At 42.8% G+C, this 22,187-nt stretch overlaps 1 protein-coding gene and 1 long non-coding RNA gene across 4 annotated transcripts in view; one reads left to right on the forward strand and one right to left on the reverse strand.

Moving 5' to 3' along the window:
• Positions 1 to 22,187, forward strand: part of LOC140742087 (uncharacterized) — a 175,654-nt gene that overhangs the window by 97,175 nt on the left and 56,292 nt on the right. The gene's annotated exons all lie outside the window — the stretch shown is intronic.
• Positions 1 to 22,187, reverse strand: part of LOC140742085 (semaphorin-3F-like) — a 340,273-nt gene that overhangs the window by 38,700 nt on the left and 279,386 nt on the right. Inside the window, exons 11-15 of the mRNA XM_073072913.1 lie at positions 20,569 to 20,713; positions 16,051 to 16,273; positions 14,470 to 14,558; positions 13,697 to 13,738; positions 11,613 to 11,770 (exon numbers count right to left, since the gene is read on the reverse strand). Of these exons, the coding sequence (XP_072929014.1) occupies positions 11,613 to 11,770; positions 13,697 to 13,738; positions 14,470 to 14,558; positions 16,051 to 16,273; positions 20,569 to 20,713 (657 nt within the window). The remainder of the gene's footprint in view (positions 1 to 11,612; positions 11,771 to 13,696; positions 13,739 to 14,469; positions 14,559 to 16,050; positions 16,274 to 20,568; positions 20,714 to 22,187) is intronic.

The following is a 22,187-nucleotide window of genomic DNA, read 5'->3' on the forward strand; positions in this document are numbered from 1 at the left end:
TTCACTCAACCTATCCTCATAAGACATGCTCCCCAATCCAGGCAGCATCCTGGTAAATCTCCTCTACATCCATTCTATATCCTTCCTGTAGTGAGGTGACCAGAACTGAGCATGGTACTCCAAGTGGGGTCTGACCAGGGTCCTATAAAGCTGTAACATTACCTCTCAGCTCTTGAACTCAATCCCATGATTGATGAAGTGCCTTCTTAACCACACTGTCAACCTACGCAGTAGCCTTGAGTGTCCTATGGACTCGGACCCAAGATCCCTCTGATCCTCCACACTGCCAAGAGTCTTACCATTAATACTATATTCTGCCATCATATTTGACCTACCAAAATGAACCACCTCACACTTACCTGTATTGAACTCTATCTGCCACTTCTCAGCCCTTTTTGCATCCTATCAATGTCCCACTGTAACCTCTGACAGCCCTCCACACTATCCACACCTCCAACCTTTGTGTCATCAGCATATTTACTAACCCATCCCTCCGCTTCTTCACCCATATAACCACATAACAATTACAGGATGGAAACAGGCCATCTTGGCCCTTCTAGTTCATGCTGAATGCTTACTCTCACCTAGTCCCACCAACCTGCACTCAGCCCATAACCCTCCATTCCTTTCCTGTCCATATACCTATCCAATTTTACTTTAAATGACAATATCGAACCTGCCTCTACCACTTCTACTGGAAGCTCATTCCACACAGCTATCACTCTCTGAGTAAAGAAGTTTCCCCTCATGTTACCCCTAAACATTTTGCCCCCTAACTTTCAACTCATCTCCTCTTGTTTGAATCTCCACAACTCTCAATGGAAAAAGCCTATCCACATCAACTCTATCTATCCTCCTCATAATTTTAAATATCTCTATCAAGTGCCCCCTCAACCTTCTATTCTCCAAAGAAAAAAGACCTAACTTGTTCAACCTTTTTCTGTAACTTAGGTGCTGAAACCCAGGTAACATTCTAGTAAATCTTCTCTGTACTCTCTCTATTTTGTTGACATCTTTCCTATAATTTGGTGACCAGAACTGTACACGATACTCCAAATTTGGCCTTACCAATGTCTTGTACAATTTTAACATTATATCCCAGCTCCTATACTCAATGCTCTGATTTATAAAGGCCAGCATACCATAAGCTTTCTTCACCACCCTATCCACATGAGATTCCACCTTCAGGGAATTATCACCATTATTCCTAGATCACTCTGTTCTACTGCATTCCTCAATGCCCTACCATTTACCATGTATGTCCTATTTGGATTATTCCTACCAAAATGTAGCACCTCACACTTATCAGCATTAAACTCCATCTGCCATCTTTCAGCCCACTCTTCTAACTGGCCTAAATCTCTCTGCAAGCTTTGAAATCCTACTTCATTATCCACAACACCACCTATCTTAGTATCATCTGCATACTTACTAATCCAATTTACCACCCTGTCATCCAGATCATTAATGTACATGACAAACAACATTGGACCCAGTACAGATCCCTGAGGCACACCACTAGTCACCGGCCTCCAACCTGACAAACAGTTATCCACCACTACTCTTTGGCATCTCCCATCCAGCCACTGTTGAATCCATTTTACTACTTCAATATTAATACCTAACAATTGAACCTTCCTAACAAACCTTCTGTGTGGAACCTTGTCAAAAGCCTTACTGAAGGCCATATAGACAACATTACTGCTTTACCCTCATCAACTTTCCTAGTAATCTCTCCAAAAAATTCAATAAGATTTGTCAAACATGACCTTCCATGCACAAATCCATGTTGACTATTCCTAATCAGACCCTGTCTATCCAGATAATTATGTATACCATCTCTAAGAATACTTTCCATTAATTTACCCACCACTGATGTCAAACTTACAGGCCTATCATTGCTAGGTTTACTCTTAGAACCCTTTTTAAACAATGGAACAACATGAGCAATATGCCAATCCTCCAGTACCATCCCCGTTACTAATGACATTTGAAATATTTCTGTCAGAGCCCCTGCTATTTCTACACTAACTTCCCTCAAGGTCCTAGGCAACATCCTGTCAGGATCTGGAGATTTATCCACTTTCATATTCCTTAAAAGTGCCACTACTTCCTCTTCTTTAATCATCATAGTTTCCATAACTTCCCTACTTGTTTCCCTTACCTTACACAATTCAATATCCTTCTCCTTAGTGAATACTGAAGAAAAAAAATTGTTCAAAAACTCCCCCATCTCTTTTGGCTCCACACATAGCTGTCCACTCTGATTCTCTAAGGGACCAATTTTATCCCTCACTATCCTTTTGCTATTAATATAACTGTAGAAACCCTTTGGATTTATTTTCACCTTACTTGCCAAAGCAACCTCATATCTTCTTTTAGCTTTTCTAATTTCTTTCTTAAGATTCTTTTTACATTCTTTATATTCCTTGAGCTCCTCATTTACTCCATGTTGCCTATATTTATTGTAGATATCTCTCTTTTTCTGAACCAAGTTTCCAATATCCCTTGAAAACCATGGCTCTCTCAAACTTTAAACCTTTCCTTTCAACCTAACAGGAACATAAAGATTCTGTACCCTCAAAATTTCACTTTTAAATGACCTCCATTTCTCTATTACATCCTTCCCATAAAACAAATTGTCCCAATCCACTCTTTCTAAATCCTTTTGCATCTCCTCAAAGTTAGTCTTCCTTCAATCAAAAATCTCAACCCTGGGTCCAGTCCTATCCTTCTCCATAATTATATTGAAACTAATGGCATTGTGATCACTGGAACCGAAGTGCTCCCCAACACATACCTCCGTCACATGACCTATCTCATTCCCTAACAGGAGATCCAACACTGCCCCTTCTCTAGTCGGTCCCTCTATGTATTGCTGCAAAAAGCTATCCTGCACACATTTTACAAACTCCAAACCATCCAGCCCTTTTACAGAATGGGCTTCCCAGTCTATGTGTGGAAAATTAAAATCTCCCACAATCACAACCGTGTGCTTACTACAAATATCTGCTATCTCCTTACAAATTTGCTCCTCCAATTCTCACTCCCCATTAGGTGGTCTATAATACACCCCTGTAAGTGTTACTACACCTTTCCCATTCCTCAATTCCACCCAAATAGTCTCCCTAGATGAGCCCTCTAAACTATCCTGCCAGAGCACCGCTGTAATATTTTCTCTGACAAGCAATGCAACACCTCCCCCTCTTGTCCCTCCAATTCTATCACATCTGAAGCAACGAAATCCAGGAACATTTAGTTGCCAATCACACCCCTCCTGCAACCATGTTTCACTAAGAGCTACAACATCATATTTCCAGGTATCAATCCATGCTCTAAGCTCATCCACCTTTCTTACAATGCTCCTAGCATTAAAATAAATGCATTTAAGAAATTCTCCACCTCTTACTCTCTGTTGATCACTAACAGTGCAAGCAACTTTACTATCTTCTTTTTCTTCCTTCTCCCATACATCTTTTCCTACACTCTGGTTCCCCTCCCCCCTTGTATCTGGTTTAAATCCACTGGAGCCTCTCTAGCAAACCTACCTGCAAGAATATTTGTCCCCCTCCAGTTCAGATGTAAACCGTCCCACTGGAACAGGCCCCACCTTCCCTGGAAAAATGCCCAATTATCTATAAATCTGAAGCCCTCCCTCCTGCACCATGTCTTCAGCCACGTGTTGACCTGCGCTATCTTACTATTTCTAAACCCACCTGCATGTGGCACTGGTAGCAGTCCTGAGATTGCTATCCTGGAGGTCCTGTCCTTTAACTTGGTGCCTAACTTCCTATACTCACCTTTCAGGACCTCCTCACTCTTCCTATCCACATAATTGGTCCCTACACGGACCACGACATCTGGCTGCTCACCCTCTCTCCTGAGAATACTGAGAACTCGATCCAAGATATCACAGACCCTGGCACCAGGGAGGCAACAGACCATCCGGGATCCTTGATCTCTTCCACAGAACCTGTTATCTGTTCCCCCAACTATCAACTCCCCTATCACTACTGCTCTCCTCTTTTCCCTCCTTCCCTTCTGAGCTGAGGGTCCAGTCTCGGTGCCAGAGACACGACCACTACAACTTGTCCCTGGTAGGTCGTCCCCACCAACAGTATCCAAAACGGTATACTTATTGTTGATGGGAATGGCCACAGGGGTGCTCTGCTCATTCTGTCTATTCCCCTTCCCTCTCCTGACAGTCACCCAGCTACCTGTCTCCTGACTCCTAGGGGTGACTATCTCCCTGAAACTCCTGTCTATTTCTGCCTCTGCCTCCCAAATGATCCGAAGTTCATCCAGCTCCAGCTCCAGTTTCCTAACTCGGTTTGTCAGGAGCTGCAGCTGGATGCACCTTTTACAGGTGTGGTCATCAGGGACAATTGTGCTCGCTCTGACTTCCCACATCCTACAATTGGAGCACTCGACTGCTCTAACTGCTGCCTCCATTACCTACTCCTGTTAATTAGAGTTATCAAAGGAGCTTACCCGGCTTTACCTCACAGGGAGCAAGCTCGTCCTCAGCCTCTGCTCGCCGAAGCCTCTCGAGCCAAAGCCTTCCCACTGTCTCCCTCTACTCTGTTGCCCGCTCCGTTAATCTGTTCACTTTTTAAACTCTCCTGCTGCATCACAGCTGTAATAGTATCCCTGACCAGTAATGCCACCCCTCCTCCCCTTTTACTCCCCCATCCCATTTAAAGCACTGAAATCCAGGAATATTGAGAATCCATTCCTGCCCTGGTGCCAGCCAAGTCTCCGTAATGGCCACTACATCATAATTCCATGTATGTATCCAAGCTCTCAGTTCATCACCTTTGTTCCTGATGCTTCTTGCATTGAAGTACACACACTTTAGCCCTTCTACCTTACTACCTTTACACCCTTTATTCTGTTTCTCTTTCCTCAAAGCCTCTTTATATGCTAGATCTGGCTTTACTCCATGCACTATACTTGCAGCTCTCGCATGACCTTTATCTTCCTCCGTCTCACTATCTGCTCTAACACTCTGGTTCTCCTCCCCCTGCAAATCTAGTTTAAACCCCCCGGAGCAGCACTAGCAAACCTTCCCGCAAGGATATTAGTCCCCCTCCAGTTCAGGTGCAACCCGTCCCTGGAACAAGGCCCAATTGTCCAGAAACATGAAGCCCTCCCTCCTGCACCAACTCCTTAGCCAGGTATTTAGCTGCATTATCTTCCTGTTTCTAGCCTCCCTAGCATGTGGCACGGGGAGCAATCCTGAGATTACAACCCTGGAGGTCCTGTCCTTCAACTTTGCACCTAACTCCCTAACCTCTCTTTGCAGGACCTCCTCCCTCTTCCTATCCACATCATTGGTCCCTACATGGACCACGATATCTGGCTGCTCACCCTCCCTCCTGAGAATACTGAGAACTCGATCCGAGATATCGTGGACCCTGGCACCAGGGAGGCAACAGACCATCTGGGATTCTCGATCTCTTCCACAGAACCTCTTATCTTTCCCCCTAACTATTGAATCCCCTATCACTTCTGCTCTCCTTTTTTCCCTCCTTCCCTTCTGAGTTGAGGGTCCAGTCTCGGTGCCAGAGACACGACCACTGCAACTTGTCTCTGGTAGGTCGTCCCCACCAACAGCATCCAAAACGGTATACTTATTGTTGATGGAACGGCCACAGGGGTGCTCTGCTCATTCTGTCTATTCCCCTTCCCTCTCCTGACAGTCACCCAGCTACCTGCGTCCTGACTCTTAGGGGTGACTATCTCCCTGTAACTCCTGTCTATTTCTGCCTCTGCCTCCCAAATGATCCGAAGTTCATCCAGCTTCAGCTCCAGTTTCCTAACTCGGTTTGTCAGGAGCTGCAGCTGGATGCACCATTTACAGGTGTGGTCATCAGGGACAATTGTGCTCGCCCTGACTTCCCACATACTGCAAATGGAGCACCCGACTGCTCTAACTGCTGCCTCCATTACCTACTCCTGTTAATTAGAGTTATTAAAGGAGCTTACCAGCCTTACCTGGCTGGGAGCAAGCTCGCCTTCAGCCTCTGCTCGCCGAAGCCTCTCGAGCCAAAGCCTTCCTACTCTGTCTCCCTCTACTCCGTTGCCTGCTACAACATCACCCGCTCTGTTAATCTGCTCGCTTTTTAAATTCTCCCGCTGCCTCCCAGGCTGACTTTCATGCACTTCCGCAGTTGTGCTCTGTTCAAACTGCCGAAGAAATAACCAGGTCATTTATAAAAATCACGAACAGAAGGGGTCCCAGACATATTCCTGAGGCACACCACTGGTCACAGATCTCCAAGCAGAATATGACCTGTCTACAACCACTCTTTGCCTTCTGTGGGCAAGCCAATTCTGGATCCACAAAGCAATGTCCCCTTGGATCCCATGCCTCCTTACTTTCTCAATAAGCCTTGCATGGGGTACTTTATCAAATGCAAGATATTAAGAGGAATAGATAAAGTGGACAGCCAGTGCCTCTTCCCCAGGGCACCACTGCTCAATACAAGAGGACATGGCTTTAAGGTAAGGGGAGGAAAGTTCAAGGGGGATATTAGAGGAAGGTTTTTCACTCAGAGTGGTTGGTGCGTGGAATGCACTGCCTGAGCCAGTGGTGGAGGCAGATACACTAGTGAAATTTAAGAGACTACTAGACAGGTATATGGAGGAATTTAAGGTGGGGGGTTATATGGGAGGCAGTGTTTGAGGGTCGGCACAACATTGTGGGCTGAAGGGCCTGTAATGTGCTGTACTATTCTATGTTCTATGTTCTATGCCTTGCTGAAATTCATATACACTACATCTACTGCTCTACCTTCATCAATATGTTTAGTCACATCCTCAGAAAATTCAATCAGTCTCGTAAAACATGACCTGCCTTTGACAAAGCCATGCTGACTATTCCTAATCATATTATGCCTCTCCAATTGTTCATAAATCCTGTCTCTCAAGATCTTTTCCATCAACTAACCAAGCACTGAAGTAAGACTCACTGGTCTATAATTTTCCCTTTTTGAATAATGGAACAACATCTGCAACCCTGCAGTCCTCTGGAACCACCCCCTTCCCCATTGATGATGCAAACATCATCGCCAGAGGCTCAGCAATCTCCTCCCTCGTCTCCTGCAGTAGCCTGGGGTACATCTCATCTGGTCCTGGCGACTTATCCAACTTGATGCTTTCCAAAAGCTCCAGTACATCCTCTTTCTTCATATCTACATGCCCAAGCTTTTCACTCCACTGTAAGTCATCCCTACAATTGCCAACATCCTTTTTTATAGTGAATACTGAAGCAAAGCATTCATTAAGTACCTCTGCTATTTCCTCCAGTTCCATACACCCTTTTCCACTGTCACACTTGATTGGTCCTATTCTTTCATGTCTTATCCTTTTGTTCTTCACATACTTGTAGAATGCCTTGGGGTTTTCCTTAATCCTGCTCGCCAATGTCTTCTCATGGCTCTCCTAATTTAATTCTTAAGCTTCTTCCTGTTAGCCTTATAGTTTTCTAGATCTCTATCATTACCTTTTGTAAGCTTTTCTTTTGTTCTTGACTAGATTCACAACAGCCTTTGTCCACCACAGTTCCTGTACCCTATCATCCTTGCCCTGTCTCGCTGGAACATACCTGTGCAGAACTTCATGCAAATATCCCCTGAACATTTGCCACAATTCTGCCATACATCTCCCTGTGAATATCTGCTCCCAACGTTTGCTTCCAAGGTGACTGATGGAAAATAATAAAGAAGTGGTGATTTAGTGGGTGGAGGTGTTATCAGTCTTACTGCTTGGGGAAGGTAACTGTCTGAGTCTGGTGGTCCTTGTGTGGATGCTGCGCAGCCTCCTCTCTGATGGGAATGGGACAAAGTCCATGAGTAAGGTATGTGGGATTTTTCCAGCACCTTTTGCATATAATAATTTTGTATTTGAATTCACTGGCAGGAAAATCAGCCAAAACCGCTTGCTATTGTGAGCTGATAGTGCCAAACGAATGGAAATGAAGTTCACATTTTCACTGAGTGATATGAATAGAAATCAATCTATTGATAGCTGTAACATAGATTTGGGTTATTGCTGTCTAATTCATGACCTGTTAGTTGGCAAAAGAAAGTGTGGGACAAAAGAGAGCAAATTAATTCCTGCTGAGGAAGCAATGTGATTGCAGCAGGACTTTGACAAATTGGAAGACTGGGCAAAAAAGTGGCAGATGGAACACAACGTGGGGAAATGTACGATAATGCATTTTGATAAAAGGAACAATAGTGCAGACAATTAACTAAATGGGGAGAAAATTCAAACATCAGAGGTGCAAAGGGACTTAGGAGTCCTTATACAAGACTCCCAGAAGGTTAATTCACAGGTTTAGAATGTGGCAAATGCAACGTTGGCATTTATTTCAAGAAGAATAAGATATAAAAGCAAGGAGATAATGCTGAAGCTTTATGAGGCATTAATCAGGCTGCACTTGGAGTATTATCAACAGTTTTGGGCCTATTATCTTAGAAAGGATGTATTGTCATTGGGAAGAGTCCAGAGGAGGTTCACGAAGATAATTCTGGGAATGAAGGGGTTAACATAGGAGCTTTTGACCTGTACTCACTGGAATTTAGAAGAATCTGTGGAGATCTCATTGAAACCTACCAAAAGATAAGCTCTATGTGGAGAGAATGCTTCCTACGATAGGTGTATTCAGAACTAGAGGGTACAGCCTCAAAATTGAGGGGTGACCTTTTAGAACAAAGGTAAGGAGGAATTTTTTTAGCCCATGTGTGGTGAATCTGTGGAATGCTCTGCTGCACACTGCGGTGGAGGCCAGGTCTGTGGGTATATTTAAAGCGGAAGTTGATAGTTCCCTGATTGTTTGGAGCATCAAGGAATATATTGAGGTGTATGGGGTAGAATGGGACCTGGGATCAGCCATGATGGAATGATGGGCTGAATGGCCTCATTCTACTCCAATGTCTGATGGTCTTTTTGCTGCTCTCAAAGCTCAGAGTACTTTGCCCCATTTTCTGTACTTCTCCCAATTTATGAATTTCCTGAGATAAAATTCTATATATATGACTCTGTAGTTGAAAACCACTCATTATAAGTGACATAGAACGTGTTTGTGGGTTGCTTCTGACACAGAATGCCCGTCTCATAACAGCCATGCAATTTCTAAGTAAATTACATATGTGAGATGCTTTAATGTGGAAAACAACCAGTAGCCTAGGCTATCCAACTGGGTTGGAGACACGATAAAATAACTACACAATTCAAAAAATCTTTCTATGATTAAAAAATTGCTTTAAGTTGTTTCATTTAAGTGAAACAACTTAAGACACAAGGCTGCAGAAAATAATTAAATATGTTTAAAAATAGAACTTACAAATTACATGAAACTTTTTTTGTCATGGCCATTTCTTTCCATTGGTGTCACTGAACATGCCAAGTCCGATCTGTCATAGGGTCAGCTGTAAGATTTTCCAGCTTATATTTTTCAAGAATTACACAAAGTATCACTATTGAAGGCCTTCAGGCATGCAGGGAGAGTAAATTGTCAGGGAAGATACGCTCCATTAGGTACCACTGAGTGTATGTTCATGGTCTTCTACCACTACACTTCAATGTTGTGCATCCAGAGATGCTCTTTTGCATATCACTGTTGTAATGTGTGGTTATTTGAGTTACTATCACCTTCTTGTCAGTTTAAACCAGTCTGGCCACTCTCCTCTAACCTCTCTCATTCACAAGGTTCTTTTGCCCACAAAGCTACCACTCACTGCATTTTTTTTGTTTTTTGCACTATTCTCTGTCAACTCTAGAGATGATCCTGTGTGAAAATCCCAGGAGATCAGCAGTTTCAGAGATAGTCAAACCAACTCGCCTGGCACCAACAATCATTCCATGGTCAAAGTCACATAGATCACATTTCTTCCCCAGTCTGAACAACAACCGAACCTCTTGACGATGTCCGCAGGCTTTTATGCTGCCACATGATTGGCTGATTAGATATCTTCATTAACAAGCAGGTGTATGTATTCACAAGTCCAGTACGCAAATGACAGCTTTGCGCTGGGACATCCAGCTCATGGATTTCAATTATCTTCCCGTAGTATTCCTATTACTTTGCGCTATCTCAGGGTAGTATATGGTGACATATACATTGTCTGATAATATATTTACCTTGAACTTTGAAGTTTGAGGAGGTGGATTCAATTGCTTTTCCTAGCACCCTTTCTGCAGACTCACAACAAGTTCATGTTAAGAGAGTTTGGCATCAAGTTTATAGTTTAAGGGCTTATAAATTATAAAGACCAAGAGAGAAAGCCAAAAGTTTGGATAGTATTGGGGGGGAAAAGATCAATAATATTCCAGTGCAAAACTCTGGAGGAACTCAGCGGGTCAGGCAGCATCAATGGAGAGTTAACATTCCAGGCAGAGACCCTTCATCAGGACTGGAATGGAACGGGGAGGATCCACGGTAAAAAGGTGGAAAGGCAGGTGATAGGTGTCCTGAATCCTCTTCATAGATGCTCCCTGACCTGCTGATTTCCTCCAGCATTTTGTGTGTGTTTCTCTAGATGTCCAGCATCTGCAGAACTCTCCACACCCCTGCCCACCCCTACTTTATCATTTCCTGTCAGTCACCTTATGTATAGACAGTGGCTAGCGTCAATTTGTGGATATACAGTCAACCTGTAGATATAAGCTATCTTAAGTATTTATATTTACTGCATTTTTAAATTATTGTCATGTTCTTTATTTTAATTGAGTTTTTTCTGTTGTATTGGATCAGGAGTAATAATTATTTTGTTTTCCTTTACAGTTGTGAACTGGAAATTACATTAAACAGTCTTGAATCTTGAATCTTCCCCTCCCAACTCCCGCCCCTCCATGTGCGGTGGTGGAATGAGTTTATCTTGTGCTCCTTCCCCACAGCACCAAGCTTCAGCGCATCCCTCAGCCTATACTGCAGCCTGGACTGAGCCAGTCTGTAGCACTCCCTTACAGACATCACTGGAGAACCAACAGGTTTTAAGTAGTCCAAAGCAATACCTCATGCCTGTCTCAATGTGTGTCCCCAGGAAGAGCCCGTGCTGAGTTTGAACTGGAACATGGGTCCTTGCATCTGTTTTCACACCCTCTTAACTAATCCAGTCTGGACTGAGGTGGGGAAAGGTATTTTTTTGCCTTGTAACTCATACGTCCTCTGAGGGAACCACAATCTTGTCATGGTTTAGAGGCTTGTGTGCCTCAGTGATCTGGAGAGCTACGCTGGCTGGAGTCAGTGATTTAAGCTTTTACTCTTGGTAGGGTCAGCCATGTCAAACAGGTCAAAGGGTAGAGGTCAGACTAAGAGTGGTCCACCAGTTGTCCAGGTTCAGGGTTTCAGCTCAGGACTATCAACCCTGACTGGTCAAAACAAAATTGTAATGGAAACAGCAATGACGATTCCTTCTGGGTGGCCGAGGACAGACAGAGATGGAAGACCTTCATTGCTGCCCTGAACACCAGTGGCATAACAGTTAATTAATAAAATAATTCATATATGGATCATTTTTAATTCATAATAATATAACAGTTGATTAATATAATAATTCATACATGTTCCACTTCAGCCCACAAAGAGACACTCAGCCTTTTACCTTTTGGATGATGCCAGGTATCTGGAACAAGCCTTGCCATCCCAAGCACAGTATGGGTCCCTGGCAAGGCAGCAGTCAGCACATGCCTCTCCATAAACATCACAGCGGTGAAGGGTGACCTGGGTAATGCCTAAACCAGAGCCAATGTACAGCTGTTGCTGTAAAAGAATAAAAAAATAAAGCAAGACTTAAGTTTCTGAAGAGTTTTAAGATTAGAGCAAGAAAAGGAGAGATGCTTCATAAATCTCCTATCCACAACCCATCAGATTATTCACTTTAAGGCACAATAGAACACAGACATAAATTTAACACGTGGAAGAACTAATCAAACATGCATAATATGCTGCACTCTCAGAATGCTGAAAGAACTCAGCAAGTCTGGCAGCATCTAAGGAAGTGTCCTGATGAAGGTTGTTGGCCTGAAATGACGACTATTTATTCCAGTTAATAGACACAGCTTGACTTAGAACATAGAACGTTCTTTAGAACAGTAGAGCAGAGTACAATCACTTTCTTTCCACACACCTACCACTCTGTGTAAAAAACATACCTCTCATATCCCCCCTTATACTTTCTTTCAAAGGCCCTAAAATTATGTCCCTTCATAATAGCCATTTCTGCTCTGGGTAAAGGTCTCTGGCTGTCTAGTCAATCTTATCATCTTGTACACTTCTATTTATTCACTTCTCATCCACCTTCACTACAAAGAGAAAAGTCTGAGCTTCTCAATCCATTCCCATAAATATGCTCTTAAAACATCATAAAACCACTCTTCTCCTGATTTTCTGAATGAGCCTTCCATGGGGAATTTTGTCAAATGCCTTACTAAAAACCATATCACCACATCGACTACTCTACCTTCATCAATTTGTTTTGTTACTTCCTCAAAGAATTCAATGAAGCTCACGTGGCATGACCTGCGCCTCGCAAAGTCACACTAACTATTGCTAATCAGACTAGGCTTCTCCAAATGCTTGTAAATCCTATCCCTAAGAATCCTCTCCAGTAATATTCCCACTACTGATGTAGCAATCACTGGTTCATAATTCCCAACTGTACCTTGTTCCCTTTTTTGAACAAAGGAATAACGTTTGACACCCTCCAATCTTCTGGTATTACTCCTGCAGCCACTGAGCATCAGAGATCATTGCCAAAGGTGCTGATTCTGTGCCCTCACTTTTGGTTGCCAAGTTCTTTCAGCATATTTTGCGTGTTGCTCAAGACTTCCAGCATCGGACAATTTTTTTTTGTATTTATGCCGAATGTGCTTCTGTTTCTAGCTAATGCCTGTCACTTCTTTGACGGTATATCATGAATTCATTGGGAAATGTGTCTCTGAATCGGATGGTAAGAGACATCCATTTTCCAGACTCTAGCAGTGCAGGGACTAGAGAGGGAAGTAGATCTGTTACATCAATCTGAGATTTTTGCTGCTTGTATCTGATGAGAAATACAGTGTTTCTGATAGAGCCCTGAACGGTTCTGAAAAAAGGGCCAGCAATATCTCACACACCCTGCTCATGCACTATTTGAGCTATTCTCATCAGGGAAGAGGCTATGAAGCACCACACCAGGATCATCAGATGCAAAAGCAGTTACTTTCTCCAAGCAGTAAAACTGATCAACACCTCCAACACACAACAGATATTACTTTATTATTTCCTGTCAGTCCCGTAATATACAGATACTCTTGTGCCCAGAGCCACATTATGTATGTACATAAAATCAATGTATATAAGCTACCTTACGTATTTATATTTATTGCGTGTGTGTTTTAAATTCTCCTTTACATTTGTGTACTGGAAATTAATTGAACAATATGTGGAACTGTAGTGAGCTGTTCAGATCCATCAGCTTCACTATTCAATAAAAATGCAATGGAACTTCTGGTTCAGTGCTTTCTTGGCTTATCCGATTATCCGTTGAAAAAGACTTTAAATCCTCTAAGCTTTATTAAAGAACATTTCAAGTTTTTGTTCCATTATTTAAAACATGGAACTAATTCTTTAGTTTGATTTTCTTCCATTAAACTGTACCACAATTTGAGAATTTAGGAATCAAATAAGTAACTGAGGAACCCTCACCCGTTTGGAAGAGATCTTCATCGTCTTCACTTGGGTTGGCATCTGAAAGATTCAACACAGCAACTTATCAACACATCACAGATGCACAATGCTACTGGTTCAATTCAATTGTAACTTTGATTCTGATTGTTATCTCTTCTGGTGCCTGTTGTAGTTAGGAAGATAAGTAACCTTGGTTATCCTATTCCTGCATCTTCTTTTTCCCTGCTCCTGCTGCGGGAAAAGTATTGGAGGGGCAAGGTGTCTATGACTCACTGAGTCTATACTGAACATCACCATCCATTGAGACTAATCCTCCATTAATGTCCCCACATTCTCATCAGTTCTGAACTGTATTTCTTCCATCAGGGGAGAGGTGTAAGAACTTGAAGACCCACACTTAACAGTAGAAGAACAGCTTCTTCCCCTCCTTTACAGCTTCATTTTTATTCCTCTTTTACTCTATTTATTTACAGTATTTATGTAACATAGTAATTTTTATGGCATGTACTGCACTGCTGTCATAAAACAATAAATTTGTTTCTATAATATTGCCGATTCTAATTCTGATTCTTATTTATGTATTCAGAGATATAGGGCGGAACAGGCTCTTCCACCCTCACAAGCCATATTGCCAGCAACCCACCTCTTTAACCCCAGCCTAATTGCAGGAAAATTTACAATGACCACTAACTGGTACGTCTTTGGACTGTGGGAGGAAACTGGACTACTTTAGCCTCTTTTAAAATGCAGCAACTGTACTTTTGGCTAAGATCAAGAAATTTAACAATGACCTTGAAGACCTCGACCTCTTCAAGAATAAGTTCTTCAGTCTCCATGTCATCTTTGGGCAACACGATCACTTTCTGCACTGTTCCCCGATCTGCAAAGGGAGAAGCAAGGAGGAGGCTATATGAGTTGCAATGAAGGATTTCACCATTTCCTGTAAGCTCACTTGGAATATTATTGGAATGTTGGAAACTCAAGAAGGCAGCATCCATCATTAGGAACCCTCACCATCCAGGACATGCACTCTTCTCATTGCTACCATCAAGGAGGAGATACAGAACCCTGAAGACCCACACTTATCATTTCAGGAATAGTCTCTATCCCTCTGCCGTCAGATTTCCAGATGTTCCTTGAACACTACCTCACTAGTTCTCTTTTGTGCAACTTATTTCATTATTTATTGATCAATTGTAACTTATAGTAATTTGCCTTGCCTGTACAGCCACAAAGCAACAATTTTCAAGATACTCCAATAATTTCTCCACCCTCCTCCCACCTTCTTATTCTGACTTTTGACCCCTTCCTTCCCAGTGCCGATGAAGAGTCACAGCCTGAAATGTTCTCTATTTATCCACCTGCGTAGATGCTGCCTGACCTGATGAGTTCCTCCAGCATTTTGCGTGTATTGCTCTAAATTTACAGAATCTGCAGAACTCATTGTGTTTAAAATTGCATGACTATTGTCAGTAACAACAAACTTAATTCTGATTCTGAATCAGAGAGCCATCAGACTGTCCAGCTCAGGGCATGCAATGGAGATTATGTGTAAGTCACAGGAGAATATAAAATACTGACTATTGTCTGTGACGTAGAAGGTGGTTTTGATTTGACAGGCCAGGTGGATGGTGAGCAATTCAGCTGCTGCTGTCATTATTCAAAGGAAATTAAGGACCCCCAATGTAACAACATTCTGGGGGGCACTGCACTCCATATAAACCGCTTTGACTTAAGGAGGCAACTTCGAGACATTTTCTCCAGATGAACTATACATGAGGAATTAAAGCTGTTTATGGGGTTCTTGTCCAAAGAATATACTAAAGGATGTTTAGTCAGTCATTCTGAAATGAGTCCACAGCCATTTTGGACAAATATGGAGTGCAGTTGTGGCTGTTTCCTGAGACGTGTTTCTGCTTATTTTAATGGAGCCATGTTTTGAATGGAATTCAGTTTGTAGTTGTTATTATTTTGTATGTTTAGTTCAAGCTATTGATGGAGAATTTCTGCTCTGGTGTAGTTTAATACTCAGAGAACAGGTCAAATGTTAGTCAATGAGATGCATCTTTAGTGGGGTTTGTATCTTGTCATCTTTTCCCCTTCACCTCAGTTTGACCTGGAGGTCTAGTTTTGCTCCTTTTTGTAAATCAATATAGCCCCAATACAATTGTTTGTGATCTTCACCAGCCTTTCATGTGACAATGTGTTCCAACACAGCAGACTATTTCTAATTTCATGATTTTAATGCAATCTTGATCTAGATTACCCTCCCAAGGAAACACTTTTACATTATCAACTGTCCAATGCCCTACCTACAGCCTCCCATGTAACCTGGATAGGAAAGAGTTAGCTTTACAAGTGGGGTCCATTACCTGTGCCAAGGAAAAGCACCTCATATCGTCCATCGGCGGCATCCACCTGGTCCACAGAGATGGTGGTGAATTCGTAGGCCACATTAGTTCTGACCACTAGAGGGCGTTTGTGCACTGGGTAGATGGCATTGTACATGGTGGGGTGGTTCCTCATGAAATTGATCACTTCATCAGGGTAATCTTTTGTAGATTTCATCGAGGGTGTGAAGGTGCCTCCAGGACACTGCAAAACATGATTGAAAGGAAAATATCCTCAATTCAAAAGTAGCATTGTTTTAGTTTAGTTCTATACTATCCATACCTAGCACTGGTAAGTGCTCTCAGGGCTTGGTCATAGAGGGCTGTGAGATCAAGTCCCCCTCCAGAAATATGAACACAAAGTCTAACAAAATAGTGCAGCATGTTGGAAGTGCGTTCTGAGGGAGACATTAAACTTGCAAATGTCTTGGGTACGGTAACACACAAAATGCTGGAAGAAATCAGCAGGTCAGGCAGCATCTATGGAGAGAAGTAAACAGTCTATGTTTTGGGCTGAGACCCTTCAGTAGGACCTAGGAAGGATCATGAGTCCTAACGAAGGGTCTGGTCCCAAAAAGTTGACAGTTAATTTCTCACAAGAGATGTTGGCTGACCTGCTGAGTTCCTCCAGCATTGTGTGTGTGTTATTTTGGATTTTCAGCATCTGATGAACCCCTTGCATGTATTGGTGAATATTTATCCCTCAATGGGGCGTAATTTTAAGAAAGTACCGGGGGGATGTTAAAGGTCGGTTTCGTGCATAGAGAGTAGTGGGTGTGAGGAATGCGTTTGCCAGGGTGCTGGTAGAGACAGATACATCAGGGACATTGAAGAGCTTCTTAGATACGCACATGGAAGCAGGGCCTTTGGGTAAGGAAGAGCTAGTTAGATCTTAGAGTGGAATAAAAAATCAGCATAAACACCATGGATTAAAGAGACGGTACTGTACAGTAAAGTTCTATGTTCCATTTTCTCAATAGAGGAACTGATGTCCGTGAGTTGGTGAATGGAGGAAGTGATGTCAGTGTGTTGGTGAATGGAGGAACTGATGCCCGTGAGTTGGTGAATGGAGGAACTGATGTCTGTGAGTTGGTGAATGGAGGAAGTGATGTCCGTGAGTTGGTGAATGGAGGAACTGATGCCCGTGAGTTGGTGAATGGAGGAACTGATGTCTGTGAGTTGGTGAATGGAGGAAGTGATGTCCGTGAGTTGGTGAATGGAGGAAGTGATATCCGTGAGTTGGTGAATGGAGGAAGTGATGTCCGTGAGTTGGTGAATGGAGGAACTGATGTCTGTGAGTTGGTGAATGGAGGAAGTGATGTCCGTGAGTTGGTGAATGGAGGAAGTGATGTCCGTGAGTTGGTCAATGGAGGAACTGATGTCTGCGAGTTGGTGAATGGAGGAACTGATGCCCGTGAGTTGGTGAATGGAGGAACTGATGCCAGTGAGTTGGTGAATGGAGGAAGTGATGTCTGTGAGTTGGTGAATGGAGGAAGTGATGTCTGTGAGTTGGTGAATGGAGGAACTGATGTCCGTGAGTTGGTGAATGGAGGAAGTGATGTCTGTGAGTTGGTGAATGGAGGAATTATGGTGATTATATCTAGGAATACTGAACTGGTATTGAGGAGTTTCAGTTGTTAAAGGGAAACCATTTAAAAGGGAGTTTATTGTATGTATCACTCTGCTTCATTATACTTAATTAGGGGGTTGAAAAGATCTGGTTTGTCACCAAAGACTCCAGCAAATCTCTCTAGATGTATAGTGGAGGCCATTCTGACTGGTTGCATCACTACCTGCCACGGAAACTCAAGTGCATAGGGTCCGAATGCTTTGTAGTGGATTAAGACTCATCATGGGAACTGGCCTCCACACCATCGAGGGCACCTTCAAAAGTTGATGCCTCAAGCAGGCAGCGTCTGTCATTAATGACTGTCTCTGTCAAGGCATACCCTCCTATTGAAACCATCAGAGAGGAAGTACAGGAGCCCTAAGGCACACACTCAATGTTTTAGGAACAGTGTCTTCCCTGCCTCCATCAAATTTCTTAATGTCCATGAACCCAAATACACTACCTCGCTGTTTCGTTTTCTTTTGGCATTATTTATTAATTGTATATTTTATATTGTAAATTTTAGCAATTTTTAACAAAATACATTATTTATTAATGAGTTTATTTAGAGATACAATGTGGAATAGGCCTGTCTGGCCCTTGGAGCTGCATTGCCCATCAACCCCGATTTAACCCTAACCTGATCACGGGACAGTTTACAATGTTCAATGAACCTACCTGTTTATATTGTGTGAGGAAACCGGAGAAATCCACGCATTCCACGGGGAGGATTCACAAGGTCTCCATACAGACAACACTGGGACTGATCTCCGAGATCTGACACTCTCAGATGTAATCGCATCATGCTAACTGCTGTGTTACCGTGTGCCCTATATTGTGCTGTACTTGTGCCACAAAACAACACAAATATTCACAATGAACCTGATCGCGATCATAATTGAATGGAGTGTGAAAGGTCAGTGTGGATACATTCATTTGTCCTCAACGTCAGTATAAAATATTGCCAGTCAATGCCAGAAAGGTTACCCAAATTCCAATCTCAGTGATGTGAAGGAACAAGTATCTTACACTGTAGAGACACACCTGCTGAGCCTGGGCTTGGACACTACACACTCATTCTCTTAGGAAAGAAAGAAAGGCACTTTCAGAATGTGCCAATAAAATTTTAAAGTGTACAGTGGAAAGTTACAAGGACGTTGGCAGGACTTGTGGATCTGAATATAGGGAAGAAGGTTGAATAGGTGAGGACTTCATTTCCTGGAGTGTAGGAAAAGGAGAAAAGATCTGTTAAATATATACAAAATTATAAGACATACAGATAGAGTTAATGCAAGCAGGTTTTTTTTCTTCTGAGGTTGTGTGAGACTAGAATTAGAGATCATAGGTTAAGGGTGAAAGGTGAAATATCTAAGGGGGTCCTGATGGGGTACTTCTTTATTCAGAGGGAGGTATGAGAGTGGAACAAGCTGCCGTGGAAGGTTTGATTGCAACATTTAAGAGAAATTTGGTTAAGTACATGGATGGGATGGGTATCAAGGGTTATGGACCAAGTGTGGGTTCATGGGACTAGGCAGAATAACAGTTTGGCACAGACTAGATGAGACAAGGGGCCTGTTTCTATGCTGCAGTGCTCTTTGACTCCATGTCACAAGATGTTTTTAGGCCAGCAAAGGGCTTCTGGTGTACTATTACTCCAGTATTTTCCACAATAAAGTACTGCTAGCCATGGTAGCATAGCTTGGTTCTGCTAGCACGGTAGCTTGGGATATTGGAGTTGGGGGTTCAATCTGAGTGTAGTCTATAAGAAAGTTTGTACGTTCTTCCTGGGCTTGTGTAGGTCTCCTCCAGATACTCTGGTTTCCTCCCACAGTCCAAAGGCGCACTGGTTGGTAATTAGTCACTGTAAATTGTCCCATGTTTAGGTTAGGGTTGAAACTGGGATTGTTGGAGGTTTGCTGGGATGGTACAGCCTGAAGAGTCTGTTCTGCACTGCGTCTCAACATAAATAAATCTGGTTGCTGATGGTGCAGGGGTTTAGCAGTTGCTCAGAGGGGTGTGGAGTCCTGAAGAAGGAAAGGTAATAACCGCTAGTTAAAACCTGGAAGCAAGAGGATGTTAATTGGTCCTCCTATTAGAGGCAGTTTTCTCTCATTGAAAGGGTGCAGAGATTTACCAGGATGCTGCCTGTACTGGAGAGCGAGGTCTAGCGAGCTGGGGCTTTTCTCCTTCGAGTGAAGAAGGACGAGAGGTGACCTGATGGAAGTGTACAAGATAATAAATACCTCAGAGACCCCAAACACCCCAAGTTAATAAATATCATAGATAGAGTGGACAGACAGGGAATTCTTCTCAGGAGAAAAATGGCTAATACCAGGCACATAATTTTAAAGTGATTGGAGAGAAGTATAAGGCAATGTCAGATGTACGTTCTTTACACAGAAAATGCCCTGTCAAGGGTGGTGGTAGTGGAAGAAACATTAGGGGCATTTAAGAGACTCTTAGATAGGCACATGGATAACAGCAAAATGGAGGGAAGGATTATGTTGATTTTAAAGCAGGTTAAAAGGTTGGCACAATATGACGGGGTGGAAGGCCTGCACTGTGGTGTAGTATTCCATTCTATAAATGCTACCTGGATTCCTCAGTGATTGCCCTCTGGTTAAGTTAGTACAGATACTCTTTCAGGGAGAGTGAGCACCCTGGCTGTGAACTGTGCAGCCGAGAGGAAGCTATGGAGATGATGTTACAGAGAGAAAGGAGGAGTTCCAGGGCATCAGTGGAGGGCAACAATACTGTGTTGCCATAAAATTGATTCTTTCTCCTCCAAACTGGCAGATGGAGCCTTATCGCAAACCCTCATGGGTAAATGACTGCTTTGTATTTGATTTACAACCTTCCTGCACCCAGAGAAAGCTCAGCCCATTACTCACGGTTCCAGGCCTGGGGTACGGTATCTTCCCAGTGTAAGGCATCCACTGGTAATTTGGTCCTTCTTTGTGGGCAAAGGGCCCGTTGAAGACTGTGCGGATGTCCGTCATAGAGTAGACACACACGGCTGACCCTTTGAAGACTGATCTGTTGACACAAAAAGAAATGGGCACCAAAATACCCAGCAAGAGAACAGAATCAGTTCAACTTTTTAACAAGAGGAGTAAAGTTCGTGAAATGATCCTGGGAGTGTGTAGGATTAACACAGCAGCCATTACCATAAGCAAGGAATTTTGCATCAATATGCTAGTGCATAAAGGGTAATTTTAAAGGACTAGGTTCAGATTATACAGGATTCCAATTCACCTGACGGCATGGCAAGGTAATATAGTTTATTGATCGGTATTAAAATCCCACCACTATCTGTAAGGAGTGTATATATTCTCCCTATGACTGTGTGGGCTTCTTCCAGTTTCCGTCCACATTGCAAAGACCAACGGTTAGGGTTAGGGCTAGTAAGTTGTGGGCATGTTATGTCGGTGCCAGAAGCATGGAAACTCGCTGATTTGATTGGACACAAACAACTTAACTGTATGTTTCAATGTTTGGATGCTCTGTATATGTGACAAATCAAGCTGATATTTAGCCATGGGGGTGACTCCCACTTCCTGTGTTTTCACTGTAAATATATCTCAGAGCTTTACTCTCTGATATATCTCTCAACAAATATATATTTGCTTTATATTTATATATATCCTGATCCAACCCTGGGCTAATCGCACAACCAATGACAATGACAATGTGGGAGGAAACCGGAGCACCTGGAGATCTGAGGATGCCAGGGCTGAACTCTGAACTCTGATGCCCCAAACTATAATACTGTTATGCTAACTGCGACACTACATGGTGCCCTATCAGAGCTTTGTGCTCTGGGTTTGCACTCAGATCAGGAGTTTAGCACTGGAGGACCTGTGCCATTGAGGTAGGACACACATTGGTGTGACTGTCCCCCAAAAAAACATGATAGGGCTCAGGAGCAGGCTGGCTTTCATACAACATGCCCCTGCTGACGTGGCAATTGGTTCATCTTTCTTTTTCAGATGCAGTGCAGCACAGAATTGCAGACTATTGTAGCAAAATTGTGCATGTCCGGAAAATAATATTCTCCAGAGTTTACATGGATTGGAAGAGATCTCATTCAATTGTGCACATTTCTCTGGGGGCTTGGCAGGGCAGGCATTGTGACAATGCTTTCTCCAGTGACGTAGTTTAGAACTAGGAGGCACAGGCTCAGAATTGAAGGTCGAGCTGAGAATGAATATCATCTCTCAATGTGCTGTTAACCTTTGATGCTTTGTACCTCAGGGAATACTTTAAGATTCGAGGGCTAGATAGATTTCTGGACAACAAGGGATTGAAGGGTTACAGGGACTGAGTAGGAGAGTGGAGTGGACTTCGAGATCTTATTGGCCATGACCATATTACATGGCTATGTGACCTATTTTATATCCAATTTTGTATACTCTTACTATTGTATGATAGAATTGTAAAACACAGAACTTCATCTATCATCAATCCCTTCCCCTTCCCATTCTCCCATGGTCTAATCTCATCTCCTATT

This window comes from Hemitrygon akajei, chromosome 19, assembly GCF_048418815.1.
Source record: "Hemitrygon akajei chromosome 19, sHemAka1.3, whole genome shotgun sequence".
In the NCBI taxonomy this organism is placed as follows: domain Eukaryota; kingdom Metazoa; phylum Chordata; class Chondrichthyes; order Myliobatiformes; family Dasyatidae; genus Hemitrygon; species Hemitrygon akajei.